The sequence below is a fragment of the Heptranchias perlo genome, chromosome 6 (genome assembly GCF_035084215.1).
Source record: "Heptranchias perlo isolate sHepPer1 chromosome 6, sHepPer1.hap1, whole genome shotgun sequence".
Taxonomy (NCBI): Eukaryota; Metazoa; Chordata; class Chondrichthyes; order Hexanchiformes; family Hexanchidae; genus Heptranchias; species Heptranchias perlo.
The window spans coordinates 107,957,091-107,978,203 of NC_090330.1; the positions used below are offsets into that span (position 1 = coordinate 107,957,091).

Here is a 21,113-nt window from a genome sequence, read left to right on the forward strand (position 1 = left end):
CCCACCTTACTTCCATCTCGCCCTATCAGCATATCTTTCTATTCCTTGCTCTCTCATGTGTTCCTCCAGCTTCCCCGTAAGTAGATCTATGCTATTCGCCTCAACTACTCCACGTGGTATCGAGTTCCACATTCTCGCCACTCATGAGTAAGAAGTTTCTCCTGAACTCCTTATTGGATTTATTAGTGACCATCTTGTATTTATGACGCCTCGTAATGGACTCCCCCACAAAGCGGAAACAGTCAGACTTCCTTTCAAAATTTGTTTTGTTTTTAGTGAAAATTTGAGAGAGGACTTCACAAGTTAGAGAAGAAAAACTATTTAGGATTTCCTAGTTCTTCCAAACAGAAAATGTAAAATATAGTCTCTCATCATACGGTTCAACCATTTCTTAAATGACTCCAAGGTTTTTGTCTCCACTCTCCCACTTGAAATCCATCCCATGTGTTAATCACTTTATATCAGCTGGAACTTCCCGACGGCAGCCCTAAGTTTGTTTTTTGCTGTTTTGAACCTGTGCTCTCTTGTCCTACCATCTGAATTCAGCCTGAAGGACTAGTTTCAGAATCGTCGTTTTTGTGTTGTGCACTGTCTTTTATTCCTCTCTGAGGTTCCCTCTCCTCCTTTTAAAGACTTTTTCCCTAACTCAGTCCTCTGATTTCAGGGATCATCCTTGTGGAACGTCTCACTTGGGTCTCAGTGACCAAATTGGACACAGTATTGAAAATCCCGTCTGATCTGGAGAAGATTGGAGGAAATGCTGCTTCACAATTGTAACTAAGTGGACTACAGGGGGCAGTATGTAAAAAGTGGCATCTTAAAAATACCAAATACTAGTCAAGAAAGAAGACTGCCAATGTCTCACCATAAAACAACTTGCATTTATACAGCGCCTTTAACGTGGTAAAACGGTCCCAAGGCGCTTCACAGGAGCGATTATCAAACAAAATTTCAAACCGAGCCACAGAAGGAGAGATTATCCTCACACCCTTGTTCAAAAACGTATGTAAGGATAAACCCAGCAATTACAGGACAGTCAGTTTAACCTCAGTGGTGGGGAAACTTTTAGAAATGATAAACCGGGATAAAATTAACAGCCACTCGGACGAGTGTGGATTGATTCGGGAAAGCCAGCACGGATTTGTTAAAGGCAACTTACCTGATTGAGTTTTTTGATGAGGTAACGGAGAGGGTTGATGAGGGCAATGCAGTTGTATATGGACTTACAAAAGGCATTTGATAAAGTGCCGCATAATAGGCTTGTCATCAAGATTGAAGCCCATGGAATAAAGGAGGCAGTAGCAGCATGGATACAGAATTGGCTAAGTAACAGGAAACAGAGAATAGTGGTGAACGGTTGTATTTTGGACTGGAGGGAGGTGTACAGTGGTGTTCCCCAGGGGTCGGTGCTGGGACCACAGCTTTTCTTGATATATATTAATGACTTGGTCTCGGGTGTACAGGGCAGAATTTCGAAATTTGCAGATGACACAAAACGTGGAAGTATAGTGAACAGTGAGGAGGATAGTGATAGACTTCAAAAGGATATAGACAGGCTGGTGGAATGGGCGGACACGTGGCAGATGAAATTTAACACAGAACAATGTTAAGTGATACATTTCGGTAGGAAGAACGAGGAGAGGCAATATAAACTAGAGGGCACAATTCTAAAAGGGGAACAGGAACAGAGAGATCTGGGGGTATATGTACACAAATCATTGAAGGTAGCAGGGCAGGTTGAGAAAGCAGTTAAAAAAGCATACGGGATCCTGGGCTTTATAAATAGAGGCAAAGAGTACAAAAGCAAGGAAGTCATGATGAACCTTTATAAAACACTGGTTCGACCACAACTGGAGTATTGTGTCCAGTTCTGGGCACCGCACTTTAGGAAAGATGTGAAGGCCTTAGAGAGGGTGCAGAGGAGATTTACTAGAATGATTCCAGGGATGAGGGACTTTAATTACGTGGATAGACTGGAGAAGCTGGGGTTGTTCTCCTTGGAACAGAGAAGGTTGAGAGGAGATTTGATAGAGGTATTCAAAATCATGAAGGATCTAGACAGAAGGGTCTAGGCAGAGTAGATAGAGAGAAGCTGTTCCCATTGGCAGAAGGGTCAAGAACCAGAGGTCATAAATTTAAGGTGATTGGCAAAAGAACCAAAGGTGACATGAGGAAAAACTTTTTCACACAGCGAGTGGTTAGGATCTGGAATGCACTGCCCGAGGAGGTGGTGGAGGCAGATTCAATCATGGTTTTCAAAAGGGAACTGGATAAATACTTGAAAAGGAAAAAAAATGCAGGGCTACGGGGATAGGGTGGGGGAATGGGACTCGCTGGATTGCTCTTGCATAGAGCCGGCGCGGACTCGATGGGCTGAGTGGCCTCCTTCCGTGCTGTAACCCTTCTATGATATTAGGACAGGCGATCAAAAGCTTTGTCAAAGAGCTAGGTTTTAAGGAGTGTCTTAAAGGAGGAGAGAGAGGTAGAGAGACGAAGAGATTTAGGGAGGGAGTTCCAGAGATTAGGGCCTAGACGGCTGGAGACATGGCCGCCAATGGTGGAGCGAAGGAAGTGGGGGATGTACAAGTGACCAGTTTTGAAGGAACGCAGGGATCTCGGAGGGTTGAAGAAGGTTACAGAGATAGGGAGGGGCGAGGCCACGGATGGATTTGAACACAAGGATGAGAATTTTAAATTTGTGGCGTCGCTGGACCGGGAGCCAATGTAGGTCAGAGAGCACAGGGGTGATGGGTGAACGGGACTTGGTGCGAGTTAGGATACGGGCAGCGGAGTTTTGGGCGAGCTCAAGTATACAGTGTACATAAGCTCATTCCAGTCCAAATATCAACACGGTTCATAAAAAAATACTCCTGCATACCAGTATTTGACATGTGGGTGCTTACCTTCAGCTTACTGGTCTCTATAAGATGTTGAGCCATTGATTTTATCAGTGCCTCCAGGAAAAACCAAGAATACTGAAAGCAAACAAAACGTTTTTTTTTTAATATGAGGAATGTAAATATGAACAACCGAGCAAAATATGTCAACATCCACAAAGAATAATCAAATCTTCAGCAGCGCGCTGTCCGAATACACTGCACTGTGCTCACACACAACATCCACGTATCTATTAAAGGTCTTGTGTCTGCGAACTCTTCCTGTGCACAAACTTCACTTCCTGTCTCGATGTTTATCGCACTTTTTTTAAAATCAACAATTAAGCATGGAAATGATTCCCTGTAGAATCAAAGAAAGGTTACAGCGCGGAATGAGGCCGTTCGGCCCATCGAGTCCGCGCCAGCTCCACGCACGAGCAATCCGGCTAGTCCCCACTCCCCCGCCCTATCCCCGTAGCCCTGCACATTTTTTCCTTTCAAGTACTTATGCAGTTGCCTTTTGAAGGCCGTGATATACAGCACACATTGGACACAGTGAAAATTCAATTGAATCTTCTAGTAAAGAGGCGAAGTTACGACCAAAAACCAATGGACGATCCTGACATGTTGCATCAAAATAGATGGTGGGTGAGTGGAAAATGTGACATTAAAAAATATTCCAGATCCTAACCACTCGCTGCGTAAAAACATTTTTCCTATCAAATCACTTATCATCACATTCACAATAGGTCACAATATTTGCCAGGTTCATTGTGCAGCATTATTGTCATTGCCTGATTTTTACCGTAGAATTTACAGCACAGACACAGGCCATTCGGCCCAACTGGTCTGTGCTGGTTTTTATGCTCCACACGAGCCTCCTCCCACCTTACTTCATCCCACCCTATCGGCATCAGAGGGAGGTAGGAAAAATCGCGTGAGTTTAAAACGGAACTTTAAAATGGTCTCTGTTTAAGAAATCTAGATTGGAATGAAAATAGAGAGAGAGAGAAAAAAAATCACACGAGGCATCAGGAACAATCTGAAAAGGGAAGAGGTTTGGGGCGAAAATGGCTTCACAAAATAACTTCAAACACAAAAACCTGGGCCCCAGTTACGCAATTAGAACAGTTCTTTACAAATTTCAAGCCAGCTAAGAGGCTTAGGTTTACAGAACTCAAAAGAGGTTTAAGTTTAATCTACCTTGAGCAGTTTGTTGCAGGTGAGGAAGTCAGCTGTTGTTTTGAGCAGAACGGTCATCGACTTGGCCAACTCTTCATGCACCGTCTTACATTTAGAGGAATTGCACGGTTCAGTTTTGAAAACAAACTGGGAAAAACAACAAACAAATCGACAGGAAAGAAGGGATTCATTAGCACTATTTTTTTTTTAAATTAGGAGCTCGGACAACCTGAAGTACAATAATCCTCTGAGCCAGTTACAAAATAACACTCGTGTTGCACATTGAAATAATACGGGGTAATACAACACTGGCCGCAGTCGGAGTTACGAGTGCACTAAAACCAAAGAGACGAGTGGCTTCCTCCTGAAGGCAGCTGAGGCTTTGCATCGTATCCATTAGAACTGCAATTTGGTGTGATGGCTAGTTTAAAAAGATCCCACACCTCTCCTTGTATCAACCAGAATCCATTTAACATAAAATTCAACGTTCCCAGAAAGAACATAGGAACATAGGAACAGGAGTAGGCCATTCAGCCCCTCGTGCCTGCTCCGCCATTTGATAAGATCATGGCTGATCTGTGATCTAACTCCATATACCTGCCTTTGGCCCATATCCCTTAATACCTTTGGTTGCCAAAAAGCTATCTATCTCAGATTTAAATTTAGCAATTGAGCTAGTATCAATTGCCGTTTGCGGAAGAGAGTTCCAAACTTCTACCACCCTTTGTGTGTAGAAATGTTTTCTAATCTCGCTCCTGAAAGGTCTGGCTCTAATTTTTAGACTGTGCCCCCTACTCCTAGAATCCCCAACCAGGGGAAATAGCTTCTCTCTATCCACCCCATCCGTTCCCCTTAATATCTCATAAACTTCGATCAGATCACCCCTTAACCTTCTAAACTCTAGAGAATACAACCCCAATTTGTGTAATCTCTCCTCGTAACTTAACCCTTGAAGTCCTGGTATCATTCTAGTAAACCTGCGCTGCACTCCCTCCAAGGCCAATATGTCTTGACTCACAAAGATTTGCATTTCAAGTGCATTTTAACATTAAATGTTAGGGAATGTGACCTGTCTCTTTACAACTGAACCATCTGACGAGCACAGCTTCATTCATTTCTTGTGAGGTAGAATACAACACTGCAGCCGGTAGCTTGGCTTAGGATCGGCCAAGTGGCTTGGCTGCACACATTGCAGATACAAAAATAAAAATAGTTGTCTGGAGTGCAAAAACGTAGGCTCTAGTTCCCGTCATGGGGAACTTAGCCCCAAATACGCATTTAAATGCGAGTTTAAACCACTGACGCCTGGATCTAAAATGGTCAGCGTATTTACCCACTAGGAACAAGAGGAGACCATTCATCCCCTCGGGCCTGTTCTGCCATTTAATTAGATCATGGCTGATCTGTATCTTAGCTCCATCGATCCGCTTGATTCCATAACCTTTAATCCCCTTACCCAACAAAAATCTATCACCTTCAGTTTTGGAATTTTTCAATTGACCCCCAGCCTTAACAGCATTTTGGGGGAGAGAGTTCCAGATTTCCACTCCCCTTTGTGTGAAGAAGTGCTTCCTGACATCACCCCTGAACGGCCTGGCTCTAATTTTAAGGTTATGTCCCCTTGTTCTGGACTCTCCCCCACCAGAGGAAATAATTCCTCTCTATCTACCCTATCAAATCCTTCAATCATCTTAAACACCTCAATTAGATCACCCCATAATCTTCTATCCTCGAGGGAATACAAGCCTAGTCTATGCAACGTTACACCATTGGGGGAACCAAAAATGGATTAGCTTCAACATTAGACATCTTCATGAGTTTTTTCACTAAGGAACGAAGGAAAATTAAGAACTGCATTAAATCCTGTTATCATCTTAACTTGGCATTGGAGCAAGATTCAAAATATCCGAGCTAAATAAAAAAAGGAAATTCGCTGAAGTAACGAACCATTTAAATTTAGGGGGTTAAATGATTTGAGGGCAAAGTTCAAAGTGAAGCTTAATTCCCAGGAACAAACAAAAACAGGCCAAAATGGTTAAAAAGGTACACTGTTCAATTTGAGGCTCCTTGGATGGTTTTGTTAAAGTTACTAATATTGTATTCACCTATAGAATTCACATTTCTCGATATGTGGATGTTATTTTGTCAACATTACCTTTATGTAGGACCTTAAATAGTGTTCCAATCCTTCGTGGCACTGGGAAACGATGTGTACAAGAACTCTAGAGAGAGAATTTCATGAAATTCAAACATTAGCATGTAAACAGACTTAGATAGATGCACTGTGAATTAAAGGTTGCAGCTTTTAGTATGGTAAACAACTATGCATTAAAACCACTATTTTGTGAGCAAGGGAGCGCGGGAGCAAGAGTGAGCGGGCAGGAACGAGAGAGTGTGGGAGCAAGAGAAAGAGAGAGAATGAATGACAATGTTTGTGAACTCATGCCCAAAGGGCGATTAACTGTGAGCGAGAGAAAAAGGGGAGAGCGAGCGAGCGAGAGAAAAAGGGGAGAGCGAGCGAGCGAGAGAAAAAGGGGAGAGCGAGCGAGCGAGAGAAAAAGGGGAGAGCGAGCGAGCGAGAGAAAAAGGGGAGAGCGAGCGAGCGAGAGAAAAAGGGGAGAGCGAGCGAGCGAGAGAAAAAGGGGAGAGCGAGCGAGCGAGAGAAAAAGGGGAGAGCGAGCGAGAGAAAAAGGGGAGAGCGAGCGAGAGAAAAAGGGGAGAGCGAGCGAGAGAAAAAGGGGAGAGCGAGCGAGAGAGAGAGAGAAAAAGGGGAGAGCGAGCGAGCGAGAGAAAAAGGGGAGAGCGAGCGAGCGAGAGAAAAAGGGGAGAGCGAGCGAGCGAGAGAAAAAGGGGAGAGCGAGCGAGCGAGAGAAAAAGGGGAGAGCGAGCGAGCGAGAGAAAAAGGGGAGAGCGAGCGAGAGAGAGAAAAAGGGGAGAGCGAGAGAGAGAGAGAGAGAAAAAGGGGAGAGCGAGAGAGAGAGAGAGAGAAAAAGGGGAGAGCGAGCGAGCGAGAGAAAAAGGGGAGAGCGAGCGAGCGAGAGAAAAAGGGGAGAGCGAGCGAGCGAGAGAAAAAGGGGAGAGCGAGCGAGCGAGAGAAAAAGGGGAGAGCGAGAGAGAGAGAGAGAGAAAAAGGGGAGAGCGAGAGAGAGAGAGAGAGAAAAAGGGGAGAGCGAGAGAGAGAGAGAGAGAAAAAGGGGAGAGCGAGCGAGCGAGAGAAAAAGGGGAGAGCGAGCGAGCGAGAGAAAAAGGGGAGAGCGAGCGAGCGAGAGAAAAAGGGGAGAGCGAGCGAGAGGGAGAAAAAGGGGAGAGCGAGCGAGAGGGAGAAAAAGGGGAGAGCGAGCGAGAGGGAGAAAAAGGGGAGAGCGAGCGAGCGAGAGAAAAAGGGGAGAGCGAGCGAGAGAGAGAAAAAGGGGAGAGCGAGCGAGAGAGAGAAAAAGGGGAGAGCGAGCGAGCGAGAGAAAAAGGGGAGAGCGAGAGAGAGAGAGAGAGAAAAAGGGGAGAGCGAGCGAGAGAGAGAAAAAGGGGAGAGCGAGCGAGCGAGAGAAAAAGGGGAGAGCGAGAGAGAGAGAGAGAGAAAAAGGGGAGAGCGAGCGAGAGAGAGAAAAAGGGGAGAGCGAGCGAGAGAGAGAAAAAGGGGAGAGCGAGCGAGCGAGAGAAAAAGGGGAGAGCGAGAGAGAGAGAGAGAGAAAAAGGGGAGAGCGAGCGAGCGAGAGAAAAAGGGGAGAGCGAGCGAGCGAGAGAAAAAGGGGAGAGCGAGCGAGAGAGAGAAAAAGGGGAGAGCGAGCGAGAGAGAGAAAAAGGGGAGAGCGAGCGAGCGAGAGAAAAAGGGGAGAGCGAGCGAGAGGGAGAAAAAGGGGAGAGCGAGCGAGAGGGAGAAAAAGGGGAGAGCGAGCGAGAGGGAGAAAAAGGGGAGAGCGAGCGAGCGAGAGAAAAAGGGGAGAGCGAGCGAGAGAGAGAAAAAGGGGAGAGCGAGCGAGAGAGAGAGAAAAAGGGGAGAGCAAGCGAGCGAGAGAAAAAGGGGAGAGCGAGCGAGAGAGAGAGAAAAAGGGGAGAGCGAGCGAGCGAGAGAAAAAGGGGAGAGCGAGCGAGAGGGAGAAAAAGGGGAGAGCAAGCGAGCGAGAGAAAAAGGGGAGAGCGAGCGAGAGAGAGAGAAAAAGGGGAGAGCGAGCGAGAGAGAGAAAAAGGGGAGAGCGAGCGAGAGGGAGAAAAAGGGGAGAGCGAGCGAGCGAGAGAAAAAGGGGAGAGCGAGCGAGAGAGAGAGAAAAAGGGGAGAGCGAGCGAGCGAGAGAAAAAGGGGAGAGCGAGCGAGAGGGAGAAAAAGGGGAGAGCGAGCGAGCGAGAGAAAAAGGGGAGAGCGAGCGAGCGAGAGAAAAAGGGGAGAGCGAGCGAGAGAGAGAAAAAGGGGAGAGCGAGCGAGAGAAAAAGGGGAGAGCGAGCGAGAGAGAGAGAAAAAGGGGAGAGCGAGCGAGCGAGAGAAAAAGGGGAGAGCGAGCGAGCGAGAGAAAAAGGGGAGAGCGAGCGAGCGAGAGAAAAAGGGGAGAGCGAGCGAGCGAGAGAAAAAGGGGAGAGCGAGCGAGCGAGAGAAAAAGGGGAGAGCGAGCGAGCGAGAGAAAAAGGGGAGAGCGAGCGAGAGAAAAAGGGGAGAGCGAGCGAGAGAGAGAAAAAGGGGAGAGCGAGCGAGAGAGAGAAAAAGGGGAGAGCGAGCGAGCGAGAGAAAAAGGGGAGAGCGAGCGAGCGAGAGAAAAAGGGGAGAGCGAGCGAGAGAGAGAGAAAAAGGGGAGAGCGAGCGAGAGAGAGAAAAAGGGGAGAGCGAGCGAGAGGGAGAAAAAGGGGAGAGCGAGCGAGAGAGAGAAAAAGGGGAGAGCGAGCGAGCGAGAGAAAAAGGGGAGAGCGAGCGAGCGAGAGAAAAAGGGGAGAGCGAGCGAGAGAGAGAGAAAAAGGGGAGAGCGAGCGAGCGAGAGAAAAAGGGGAGAGCGAGCGAGAGAGAGAGAAAAAGGGGAGAGCGAGCGAGGAAAAAAGGGGAGAACGAGCGAGAAAAGCAGAGAGAGAGAGAGAGAGAGAAAAAAGGAGAATTGGACAAATTAAATTAACTAAAGAGTTGGAACATTTGTATCAACTGTCTGCACTGGATTTGAACCCAGGTCCCAGCAATGAAAAGACATTAATCCTTAGTCCCATTTCTGATCTTATGTATCATCATTTTAAGCTCCCAACACAAATCACTCCTTGTATTTTTACAATGAATGTTGCATGGACGCTTTGTTCACTTGTAGAACCAACTATTTATTATTGGTTGCTGAACAAACATTAATTCTTAAAGATATGGTACCAGGGACGAGGGACCTCAGTTACGTCAAGAGATTAGAGATTGTTCTCCTTACAGCAGAGAAGGTTAAGGGGAGCTCACTACTGAATCTGTGTCCACCACCCTTTTCAGGCAGTGCATCCCAGACCGTAACAACTCGCTGCGTAAAAAAGTTTCTCCTCAACTCCCCTCTGATTGTTACTCAGTAGATACCCACACACACGTTCCATTTACCTTGTAACATTGACGGCAACATCCTCCTGTGTGGCCCTGGCGAGAACTCGAAACAATTGGTTCAAGATTGTGGGCAGGAAATTGATCATCACATGGCTCTCCATTGCGTGTAAGCTCTAAAGGAGAAACGTGTTACAGAATTCAGGATGAATTCATACAATTCTTCCTGCCTGACACAAGATCTGTTCATAACCCTGTGTCCCAAGTAGAACATTCCAACTCCCCAACTTCCCGCTCCCCTTAGTCTTTTTGGGTCGAGCACTACCCGATAAGAGGAAAAGTGAGCGTCCGACTCCCAGACCTTTGCAATGCTGCTATATCGACATTCCCGTCTTTCGGATGAGTCGTTAAACCGAGGCCCCGTCTGCCCCTCTCAGGTGGACGTAAAAGATCCCAAGCCACAATTCGAAGAAGAGCAGGGGAGTTCTGCCCCAGGTGTCCGGGCAAACATTTATCCCTCAACCAACATCACTAAAAACAGACGATCTGGTCATCTATCTCATTGCTGCTGGTGGGATCTTGCTGCGCACAAAATTAGCTGCCGTGTTTCCTACATCGCATTACGAGAGCGACTACAATTCATCGGTTGTAAAGGGCTTTGGGATGTCCTCAGGTCGTGAACGGCGCCATTAAAATGCAAGTCTGTCTTTCTTTTATAAGGAGATATGACCCAATGACAGCTCGACAGCTGATTTTCTCCCCGCTTAGTGGGATGGTTCACGGCCGTTGTTCTGTTCCTCCACATGGCAGCCCGGCTTAGATCAGCAACCCAGCAGCTTGAGAATCAAACCCCTCACCCTAACTGCTGAAACTTAGCGTAAATAGTGCTCACACACCCAGAAAAATGAGGATATTCTTTAAAAAGGATTTTAAATAGGCATAATGACAACTGCTTAAAAATAAAAACAGTAGACCCTTCCCTTGTAACACGGTATTTAAGATCCATACGAGCAGCGTATTATATTGCAGGGCTATGGGGAAAGAGCGGGGGAGTGGGATTAATTGGATAGCTCCTTAGAGCCGGGCACAGGCGCGATGGGCCGAATGGCCACCTCCTGTGCGGTACGATTCTATGTTTTACTCTGTATTTGTGAGGGATCGAGGAACAGTGGTGACCATTTTTTGTTTGCTCACATCAGCAAAAGGATGAAAGTCACTGAACATAAGATAGAGAAATCCAATGTATTATTTTAATCGTGAATCATAAGCAATATAATATTACATAACAATATTATGAAAAGTTTAAACTAAAAAGCATGATTATTGTGAGAATAAATTTGACATCCAGAGATTTGGTTTATATCTATAAACATGTTTCTTACAAAGATTAATGAACCATTCTGCGCTCTCTCAATTTATTAGTACCTGTCAAAATGTTGAGTGCTTCACACCACCGCTCCATTGTAACATAAATAGTTTTGAGTTTAATATCTAAGCACGTACGGTGGAATATAACGGCCTTGGCCCCTAGGAATTGAAAACGTACCTTGAGGAATTTGACCAGTTCTGTTCCAGAGGCCTGTGCTCCAGAGTCACACTTCTGACAATACTGGAAGAAGTTGTCCATGTGCTGATCCTTCAGATAACACCAAGAAGAAACTGCTCTTGTAAGTCCTTCCAAAAACAACCAATCTATTGACCCAACTCACAGGCATCATCCAGAACAGACATGTTGGGGGGGTTTTAAACTGCAACCCTCAGCAGTTTTCCATTGGATGCATTACTTTTTAAAAAGGGTTATTTATTTTGTAAAGGAGCATTAAAGGAATATTAATACAAGAATATGAAAATCATGTATCATCGTCAACCTCGATTATATGGGTCAAAATCCTGGAACTCCCTTCCTCACAGCACTGTGGGAGAACCGTCACCACACGGACTGCAGCGGTTCAAGAAGGCGGCTCACCACCACCTTCTCAAGGGCAATTAGGGATGGGCAATAAATGCCGGCCTCGCCAGCGACGCCCACATCCCGTGAACGAATAAAAAAAAAATATGGAACAAATACAATCGTAAGGCACTCGGGAAGGAAATTAACAGCTTTGAACCAAACATGGGACAACTTTCAAATATTCAAAGAATTAAAAAGGAGGAGGCTCACTAACCTGAGTGTAGATCGTAGACACAAGGTGCGTTGCAACTTTGAATATGTGTTTAGCTCCATCGACCCATTTGATTTCAGGTCCTGAGTGCTGTAATGTACAATGATACTATTAATTGTGATGAAACTATAGAATTATTTGAGTTGTCAACATGGATTTATGAAAGGGAAATCATGTTTGACAAACCTACTGGAGTTTTTTGAGGATGTAACTGGTAGAATAGATAAGGGAGAACCAGTGGATGTGGTTTATTTGGATTTTCAGAAGGCCTTTGATAAAATCCCACATAAGAGGTTAGTGTGCAAAATTAAAGCACATGGGATTGGAGGTAATATACTGGCATGGATTGAAAATTGGTTAACAGACAGGAAACAGAGAGTAGGAATAAATGGGTCTTTTTCGGGGTGGCAGGCGGTGACTAGTGGGGTACCGCAGGGATCAGTGCTTGGGCCCCAGCTATTCACAATATATATCAATGATTTGGATGAGGGAACCAAATGTAATATTTCCAAGTTTGCTGACGACACAAAACTAGGTGGGATCGTGAGTTGTGAGGAGGATGCAAAGAGGCTTCAAGATGATTTAGACAAGTTGAGTGAGTGGGCAAATACATGGCAGATGCAGTATAATGTGGATAAATGGGAAGTTATCCACTTTGGAGGGAAAAACAGAAAGGCAGAGTATTATTTAAATGGTGATAGATTGGAAAATGTTGATGTACAAAGGGACCTGGACCTCCTTGTACACTTGTCACTGCAAGCAAACATTGGCCTTCATTGCAAGAGGATTTGAGTATAGGAGCATGGATGTCTCACTGCAGTTATACAGGGCCTTGGTGAGACCACACCTGGAGTACTGTGTGCAGTTTTGGTCTCCTTACCTAAGAAAGGATATACTTGCCATAGAGGGAGTGCAGCGAAGGTTCACCAGACTGATTCCTGGGATGGCAGGACTGTCGTATGAGGAGAGATTGGGTGGACTAGGCCTGTATTCACTAAAGTTTAGAAGAATGAGAGGTGATCTCATTGAAACGTATAAAATTCTGACAGGGCTAGAGCGACTGGAAGCAGGGAGGATGTTTCCTCTGGCTGTGGGGGGAGGGGGGGTCCAGAACGAGGGGTCACAGTCTCAGGATACGGGGTAAGACATTTAGGACTGAGATGAGGAGAAATTTTTTCACTCAGAGGGTGGTGAACCTGTGGAATTCTCTACCACAGAAGGCTGTGGAGGCCAAGTCACTGAATATATTTAAGAAGGAGTTGGATAGATTTCTAGACACAGAAGGCATCAAGGGGTATGGGAAGGGAGCGGGAATATGGTCTCGAGATAGAGGATCAGCCATGATCATATTGAATGGTGGAGCAGGCTCGAAGGGCCGAATGGCCTACTCCTGGTCCTATTTCCTATGTTTCTATGTCTTCAAAACCTATACTTTAACTGTTCTCATCATAATCACCTCTTACCCTGAATTCTCAATATGCCCGACCTACTTAATCATCCTCAGAGTCAAATACACTACTGGGTCGCTTCATTTTTGACAAGTTTAATAATCAATTTTACAGATGGGAAGGATAAAATCCACCGCCTTTTAAATGTGATGGTATTTCAGTTGGAAACACAATCCATTTACACCAGGACCACTGTTTGCTTTTCCACATTGCGCTAATCACAGACAAACAATCCTGGTGACAGTTCACCTCCTGGTTCATCGTTCTTCCCAATGGAAATCGTACCACATGCATCGAGTCATCTCCTACTTTATCTCCAATCAGCATTACGATTCAAGGTTGTTGGCACGTTTGTCAATTAAATGGCTCTCCTCAGATATTGCAGCACAAATACTACAGAAGTTCTATAAATTCTGTCTTAAGAATGCCCAGAATGGCATGTTGTTTCAATTGGGGAAGGGTTTTAAGCATATATAGAATTACATCAAATTTACAGCACAGGGACAGGCCATTCGGCCCAACTGGTCCATGCCGGCGTTAATGCTCCACACGGGCCTCCTCCCACTTCATCTCACCCTAACAACATATCCTTCTATTCCTCTCTCCCTCATGTGCTTACCGAGCGTCCCCTTAAATGCTTCTATTCTATTCACCTCAACTACTCCACGTGCTAGCGAGTTCCACATTCTCACCACTCTCTGGATAAAGAAGTTTCTCCTGAATTCTTTTGAGGTGTACTGGATGCCCTTTAACCCTTAGGGAGCAGCGCAAAAAGGTCATTTGTACAATGTATTGAGGAGGAAGACATAAACAGATGTGAATTACATTGGACACTGTAGCAAATTGACGCTGTGTTGCAAAACTACTGCATCTACTCCAGGATGCAACAGAACGGGCCAATTGTAAAATGGTACAAGCTCCTTGTTAGTCATTCAGATGTTTTGTGACAGAACGGCCAAGGGACTTGAGCACCTTACCTTCCCCATCCCCAGCTCCTGGTAACTGAGGTAGCCAACGGGGAGATTAGCCGACACGGGGATCTGATTTTCATTGGTCACAACCCGACCATCTTTCAGTAATGGAAGCCAGGCATAGCCAACTAGAAGGGCAGGAAACAAGATTGTAAAAACTCTTCGCTCAGAGATCACATTCGCTTTTTGGCAAGTCACGATTTTCGGTCGGGAACTTCATGTCAGTGACAAAACGTCAAGAAATAAATCCCCACAGATTTTAGCGCTGAATTCAGTCGCATTTCAGGTGGAGTGCAATCCTTTATATAAATTGAAAATTAGAGCGGATAATGTTTCAGGGGAAAAAAAAAACACACATCTGGAAATAAAGACATTGAACAGGACTCCTTTCTAACTAGATAGGCCTTAATTTACAAAGTGCATGCAAAGTAGCTATATTAAGGTTTACAAATTGAAGTTATCATAGAAACTAAAGTAAATATTGAAGTATGGAAAAGTCTTGAACTGATAAACATTAAATCCATTAACTGTTAATATTTTGCCATCTCCTGCTTATAGGATTAATTATGTTATAAACGGTTGATAACAGTGTGACACCCAATCTATCTCACTCTGACACACCAGAGATTAATTCTGTCATTTCTTTTCAAACATCTCGTTTAACTGCTATCAAGTATAGTTGGAACAAAAAAAGTGCTTCATAGTGGAAATGTAACATGAGCATGAAAGTCACCTGAAGCAGGATTTCAGCATACGAATAATAGTTTAAGTAGCTAGAGGAATTTTATACAAGCACATTAATACAGTGCGGTTCTGAGGGAGTGTTGCAGCGTCAGAGACGTTAAACTGAGGCCCCGTCTGCCCTTTCAGGTGGAAGTAAAAGATCCCATGGCCACTATTCCGAAGGAGAGCAGGAGAGTTTTCTCCCGGTGTCCTGGCCAATATTTATCCCTCAACCAATATCACCGAAAAAGAAGGTAAAAGCAAAATACTGCAGATGCTGAAAATCTGAAATATAAGCAGTAAATTGCGGAAACATTCAGCAGATCAGACAGCATGTTTCCAGCTTTAACTGTTTAAAAAAATGATCTAGTCGTTATCACGTTGCTGTTTGTGTGATCTGCGGTGCAGAAATCAACAGTGACTACACTTCAAAAAGTACTTTGTTGGCTGTAAAGCGCTTTGGGGCATCCCGAGGCGATGAAAGTAACTACTTAAATGCAAGTTAACTATATAAATGCAAGCTCTTTCTTCTTTTACGTATGTAAGGAATCTTACAACACCAGGTTATAGTTCAACTGTTTTATTTGAAAACCACAAGCTTTCGGGAGGCTTTCTCCTTCGTCAGGTGAGTGTGGGAATCGGATTCCATGGAAGGTTGCCGCAAATGCGGAATCCGATTCCCACACTCACCTGACGATGGAGACAGCCTCCGAAAGCTTGTGATTTTCAAATAAAACAGTTGGACTATAACCTGGTGTTGTAAGGTTCCTTACATTTGTCAACCCCAGTCCATCACCGGCATCTCCGCCACATTCTTTCACATAATGTGGCTGCACCTGTTTATTTTTAATAAAACAAATGTGACCAAAACCTTGTGATTCTATGGTCTCCTTCTTCTTGGTGGTACCTTTGCTCGAGCTGTCACAACTGACATGGTAGAAGGTGAACAACAAATGGTGTTTCTCGTGTAGTTGGGTGGGCAGCTCCACTTTAATCTGAAACACAAAACAAAACAGACTTGGCTTTTTTTTTCTGGAGAACCTGCGTGTACTGAAACACAATACCAAAAAAACAGCTCAATCCACTGGGAGCCAATCCGGCCTCTAACTTTACTTTTTAAAAAGATATATATATATAATTAAACAGTATCGGAGCATAAATCCATCATGCGCCCTAATATAGTGACACATCTTTACCTCATCGTAGAACTCTGGGTTTTGATGGTGGTGCAATACCATTGCAAAAGCATGTCTCGTAAACACAGGACTTCCTGGTCGTCCATAGATACACTATTGGAAAGAAAAAAGAAATCACGCAAAGAGTTAACAAATATGTACTTCAACAAAAATAAAATCCATAATCTGAATCACCTGTAAATCTGCACCTTCAAACGCACACATCAGAAAATCAGCAAACTTACTTAAACTTGTATAGAACCTTGGTTAGAACACACTTGGAGTAATGCGCACAGTTCTGGTAACCATATTACAAAAAGGATGAACAGGCACTGAAGAAGGTGCACAAAAGATTTACAAGGATGATACCAGAACTGAGAGGTTACACCCATCAGGAAAGACTGAACAGGCTGGGGCTCTTTTCTCTAGAAAAGAGAAGATTATGGGGTGACCTGATAGGGGTCTTTAAAATTATGAAGGGGTTTGATAGGGTAGACGTAGAGAAGATGTTTCCACTTGCGGGGGAGGCCAGAACTAGGGGTCATAAATATAAGACAGTCACTAATAAATCCAATAAGTAATCCAGAAGAAACTTCTTCACCCAGAGAGTGGTTAGAATGTGGAACTCGTTACCACAAGGAGTAGTTGAGGCGAATAGCATAGATGCATTTAAGGGGAAGCTAGATAAACATGTGAGGGAGAAAGGAATAGAAGGATATGCTGATAGGGTGAGATGAAGTAGGGTGGTGGGAGGCTCGTTTGGAGCATAAACATTGGCACAGACCTATTGGGTGGAATGGCCTGTTTCTGTGCTGCAAATTCTATGTAATTACTTTGTCATAGAAACAAAGACAACAGATTTGATCAATATAGATAACAGCGAACCAGAATTTTGAGCATCACTCTTTATTGCAGCCTTGTTAACAATTTTCAAAGAATAGTTTCTTTTGGTGCAAAAGAAGGAATATCCAATTTTTTAAAAAAAATATACAAAAGGAAAATGCTCCAAATCAAAATCCACACTAACCTTCAAAGGCTGTGAATCTTCCTCATCACAATCCCTGAACTCTATGCAGACTGCAATATTCCTCGCCTAAACAAAAATAAAATGTCTTAATATGCACAGTCAGCTCGACCAGCCTCAACACATGAATTGTTTCCATGTAACCTCTCTCACTATTTTAAGATCAGTGGGTGAAATTCACAGCACCTGCAAGATACTAAAATATTGGTCTGTCTACTAATCTACAACAACTTGCATGGATAGAGCTCCTTTAATGTGGTAAAACACCCCAAATTAAAAACACAGCGCCAAAATAAATTATACTCTTAACTTCAAAGCACTCTGACCCAAATCACCTCCCACAATGTTTCCTTTTGAACTACCCATGCTTTTTGCCAGCCCAATCTATAGCTTTTTAAAACAAAGTATAGAAGTAGTTGCCCCGATGGTTTAGCTCATTATAACAACGAGCAGCTCAACTGTATAAACCTGTCAAGTCGCAGATTTGATCCTCCTCTGTGCTGCATTAGCGAAGCTTGGATTGGATCGGCAGTAGGGGGTACTATAATTGGGCTCAGGTGTGCTTGACTGGGGCGGGGTGGGCGGGAGAGGAGAGAGAGAGAATTGGCCAAGCTACCTACTCCTGAGCATTGCCCAGTGATCTTTGCTCTGGTATACATGTGGGCATCAGGCTAGGCCAGGAGTGGGCTCGATTGAGATGCCAGCTACGGGCAACAGTCTGCTGACACTCACTGTCTAGTTGGAAAGTTGAAAAATTGCCACTTGGCCGAGATACTGGAGAGCGTCCAGCGTCCCAACGAAGCCTCAATGGTTCCAGGAGAGGAAGGGACAAAAATTGCAGTAACAGGGGAAAGATAACTGATCATAAAATAACAATTGAGATTTAAGAACAAACTGAACTGTTCAAGGTTCAAAACTCGATAGATGCAATAATTCGTTACTCACTTTTGCAAATGATTTTTGACTGTCATACTTCAGATGTTTTGGGTAAACATAGAAATGATTGTTATAGGTGGTGAAAGGTTGAGAAAGTTTTGCTATACAAGGAACAAATTCCTCCACTTCATGAGTAACCGTGACCTTGGTACCATTCTCAAAACGTTTGACTGGGATATACGAGGAGTTTACACAAGCTACAAAAACACACACAAATATAGCACACATTAGATTTGGAGGTTTATGAACAAATAATCTGAGTCATAACAACAACAGCTTGCATTTATATAGCGCCTTTAACATAGTAAAACGTCCCCAAGGCGCTTCACAGGAGCAATCATCAAACAAAATTTGACACCGAGCCACATAAGGAGATATTAGGACAGGTGACCAAAAGCTTGGTCCAAGAGGTAGGTTTTAAGGAGCGTCTTAAAGGAGGAGAGAGAGGTAGAGAGGTCTAGGGAGGGAATTCCAGAGCTTAGGGCCTACGCCGCTGAAAGCACGGCTGCCAGTGGTGGAGCGATTAAAATTGGGGATGCACAAGAGGCCAGAATTGGAAGAACACAGAAAACTCGGAGGGTTGCAGGGCTGGAGGAGTTACAGAGATAGGGAGGGGCGAGGCCATGGAGGGATTTGAACACAAAGATGTAAACTTTAAATTCGAACTGTTGCTGGACCAGGAGCCAATGTAGGTCAGTGAGCACAGGGGTGATGTACGTTAAATTCAAGTAAACTTACACAGAAAATCTGAAGCCACATTGTCAATGTTGACATCCAAGTTCCCTAAAATAACTGGAAGTTTAGACATCTTTTCTGGTCTAATTAAACAGAAAACAACATTTAAAAACAAGGTCAATGATTTTTTTTCGTTGGCTGATATAAAAAGACAGGTTAGAAACCCACATCATGACTATGTCAATGTACAATAAAAGAGCTACAAAATAGCAAGTACAATTATTACACAGAATTGATTTGGACTGAATTTCAGATAAAAACACTGCAACAATAGAAAAATATGAAGTGATCACAATGGACTGACGTCCAAGTGGTTTTCAGAAACTCTTCAGTTTTCCACAAGAGTTACAACAAAGAAATGACCAGAGGAAAAAAAAAAATCACACTCACTTCCTGAAGTCTAGCAACAATTTTAACAAGTCCTCGTTGGAGAGTTTATTGCTATCTTGTCTGTAGAGTGCCGAGAACCGCGCACTTTTGTCAAGAGTTCCTTGATTGTCTTTGAAGACAGGTCTAATGGATGGAAAACAAATTTAGGCTGTAAACTAAACGGCAACTTGAAAAACACACTGGGGGGAGATAAAATACTCGTTAATAAAAAAAAAATGAAAAAAAAAATCATAGAGACTCAAAACCGTAATAAGGTTACAGCAACTAAATGGCTGAAGTATAGACAATACAACTTTTTTGGATCATGCAGCATTTTCCCAGTAAACCCCTACTTTGAACAGTGTTCACTACAGCAATTCTGTTCCAGGTTTCCATGAAATGTAAGCATATAATGGTCCTATGGCCAAATGTACATTATTCCTCCATAAATTTGAAGCAGTTACCTAAATTTAATAGCTTCGTTACTAAACTCAGAATAGGCCATAAGGGAAAAGGAGGGGGGGGGGGGGGGGAGAAAGAACAGACAAGAATTACATAGAATTCACAGCACAGAGACAGGCCATTCGGCCCAACTGGTCTGTGCCAGCGGTTATGCTCCGTACGAGCCTCTTCCCACCCCTCTTCACCTCACCCTATCAATGTAACCTTCTATTCCTTTCTCCCTCATGTGCTTATCTAGCTTCCCTTAAAAGCATCTATGCTATTCACCTCAACTACTCCTTGTGGTAGCGAGTTCCACATTCTCACCACTCTCTGGGTAAAGAAATTTTTCCTGAATAGCTTACTGGATTTATTAGTGACTATCTTATATTTATGAGCAGCGCATTAATTGAAAACTGTAATTCCAAAATGTCCAGTTTAAGCTATTACAATAAAGTCAATAGTAAGAGGTGATTTAAAATTTAATAATCTGGAGAGGTGCAAAAACGATTTACAAGGATGATACCAGAACTGAGAGGTTATACCCATCAGGAAAGGCTGAACAGACTGTGGGCCTTTTCTCTGGAAAAGAGAAGGCTGAGGGGTGACCTGATAGAGATCATTAAAATTATGAAGGGGTTCGATAGGGTAGACGTAGAGAAGATGTTTCCACTTGTGGGGGAGTCCAAAGCTAGGGGTCATAAATATAAGATGGTCACGAATAATTCCAATAGGAAATTCAGGAGAAACCTCTTTACCCAGAGAGTGGTGGGAATGTGAAACTCACTACCAGAGTAGTTGAGGCGAATAGCATCGATGCATTTAAGGGGAAGCTGGATAAACACATGAGGGAGAAAGGAATAGAAGGATATGTTGATAAAGTTAGATGAAGAGGGGTGAGAGGATGTTCGTGTGCAGCATAAACATTGGCACAGTCCTGTTGGACCGACATGTAAAGTCTAAATAATTCTGGAGCTTCAGATGTTGTTTTCAATCTGTTCAAAGCTTCAGCCTCATGATTTAGGACATGATGATCTTTCTGGACCATAGAGTTGCAGTTTACTCCTTAATATCCAATATTTTGAACATCTACATTATTTAATAACCAAGGTTTTCCATTAGCATTTTTTGTTTTAGGCCAAAGCTTTTGTCCTCTCATACCTTGCAGCCCAGGCAAAAGGCATTCTGTACTGTCCAAGTCTTGAACATGCTTGCTTGGCATTTTTCAATACTTTCTGTGCAACCTGCAATAGTCAAGATTGACCAAATGAATTGTTTGTAATAAAAGGTATTATAACATATACAATCCATCAGTAACAACATAGGAATTTCTTTTGGTGCATTACAGCAAAAAAAAAACAAATCAGCACTCGAAATAACACATCCTCCAATCTTGCTGCCAGTAGATGTGTTTCCAGTTAGGTCAATACAACAACTTGCATTTATATAGCACCTTTAACATAGTAAAACATCCCAAGGCACTTCGCAGGAGCGTAATCAGACAAAATTTAACACCGAACCACATTAGGAAATCTTAGGACAGGTGACCAAAAGCTTGGCCAAAGAGGTAGATAACAAGGAGCATCTTAAAA

At 43.7% G+C, this 21,113-nt stretch overlaps 1 protein-coding gene across 5 annotated transcripts in view; it reads right to left on the bottom strand.

Moving 5' to 3' along the window:
• The window catches only part of LOC137323127 (dedicator of cytokinesis protein 9-like), a 260,881-nt gene that overhangs the window by 93,963 nt on the left and 145,805 nt on the right, over nucleotides 1–21,113 (bottom strand). For all 5 annotated transcript variants that reach the window (XM_067986588.1, XM_067986585.1, XM_067986586.1 and 2 more), the window contains exons 14-27: nucleotides 20,683–20,765; nucleotides 19,102–19,224; nucleotides 18,715–18,794; nucleotides 17,986–18,173; nucleotides 17,044–17,109; nucleotides 16,038–16,130; nucleotides 15,713–15,836; nucleotides 14,125–14,246; nucleotides 11,703–11,789; nucleotides 11,084–11,173; nucleotides 9,598–9,713; nucleotides 6,214–6,280; nucleotides 4,080–4,205; nucleotides 2,904–2,975 (exon numbers count right to left, since the gene is read on the bottom strand). In XM_067986588.1, coding sequence (XP_067842689.1) covers nucleotides 2,904–2,975; nucleotides 4,080–4,205; nucleotides 6,214–6,280; nucleotides 9,598–9,713; nucleotides 11,084–11,173; nucleotides 11,703–11,789; nucleotides 14,125–14,246; nucleotides 15,713–15,836; nucleotides 16,038–16,130; nucleotides 17,044–17,109; nucleotides 17,986–18,173; nucleotides 18,715–18,794; nucleotides 19,102–19,224; nucleotides 20,683–20,765 — 1,437 coding nt within the window. The remainder of the gene's footprint in view (nucleotides 1–2,903; nucleotides 2,976–4,079; nucleotides 4,206–6,213; nucleotides 6,281–9,597; nucleotides 9,714–11,083; nucleotides 11,174–11,702; nucleotides 11,790–14,124; nucleotides 14,247–15,712; nucleotides 15,837–16,037; nucleotides 16,131–17,043; nucleotides 17,110–17,985; nucleotides 18,174–18,714; nucleotides 18,795–19,101; nucleotides 19,225–20,682; nucleotides 20,766–21,113) is intronic.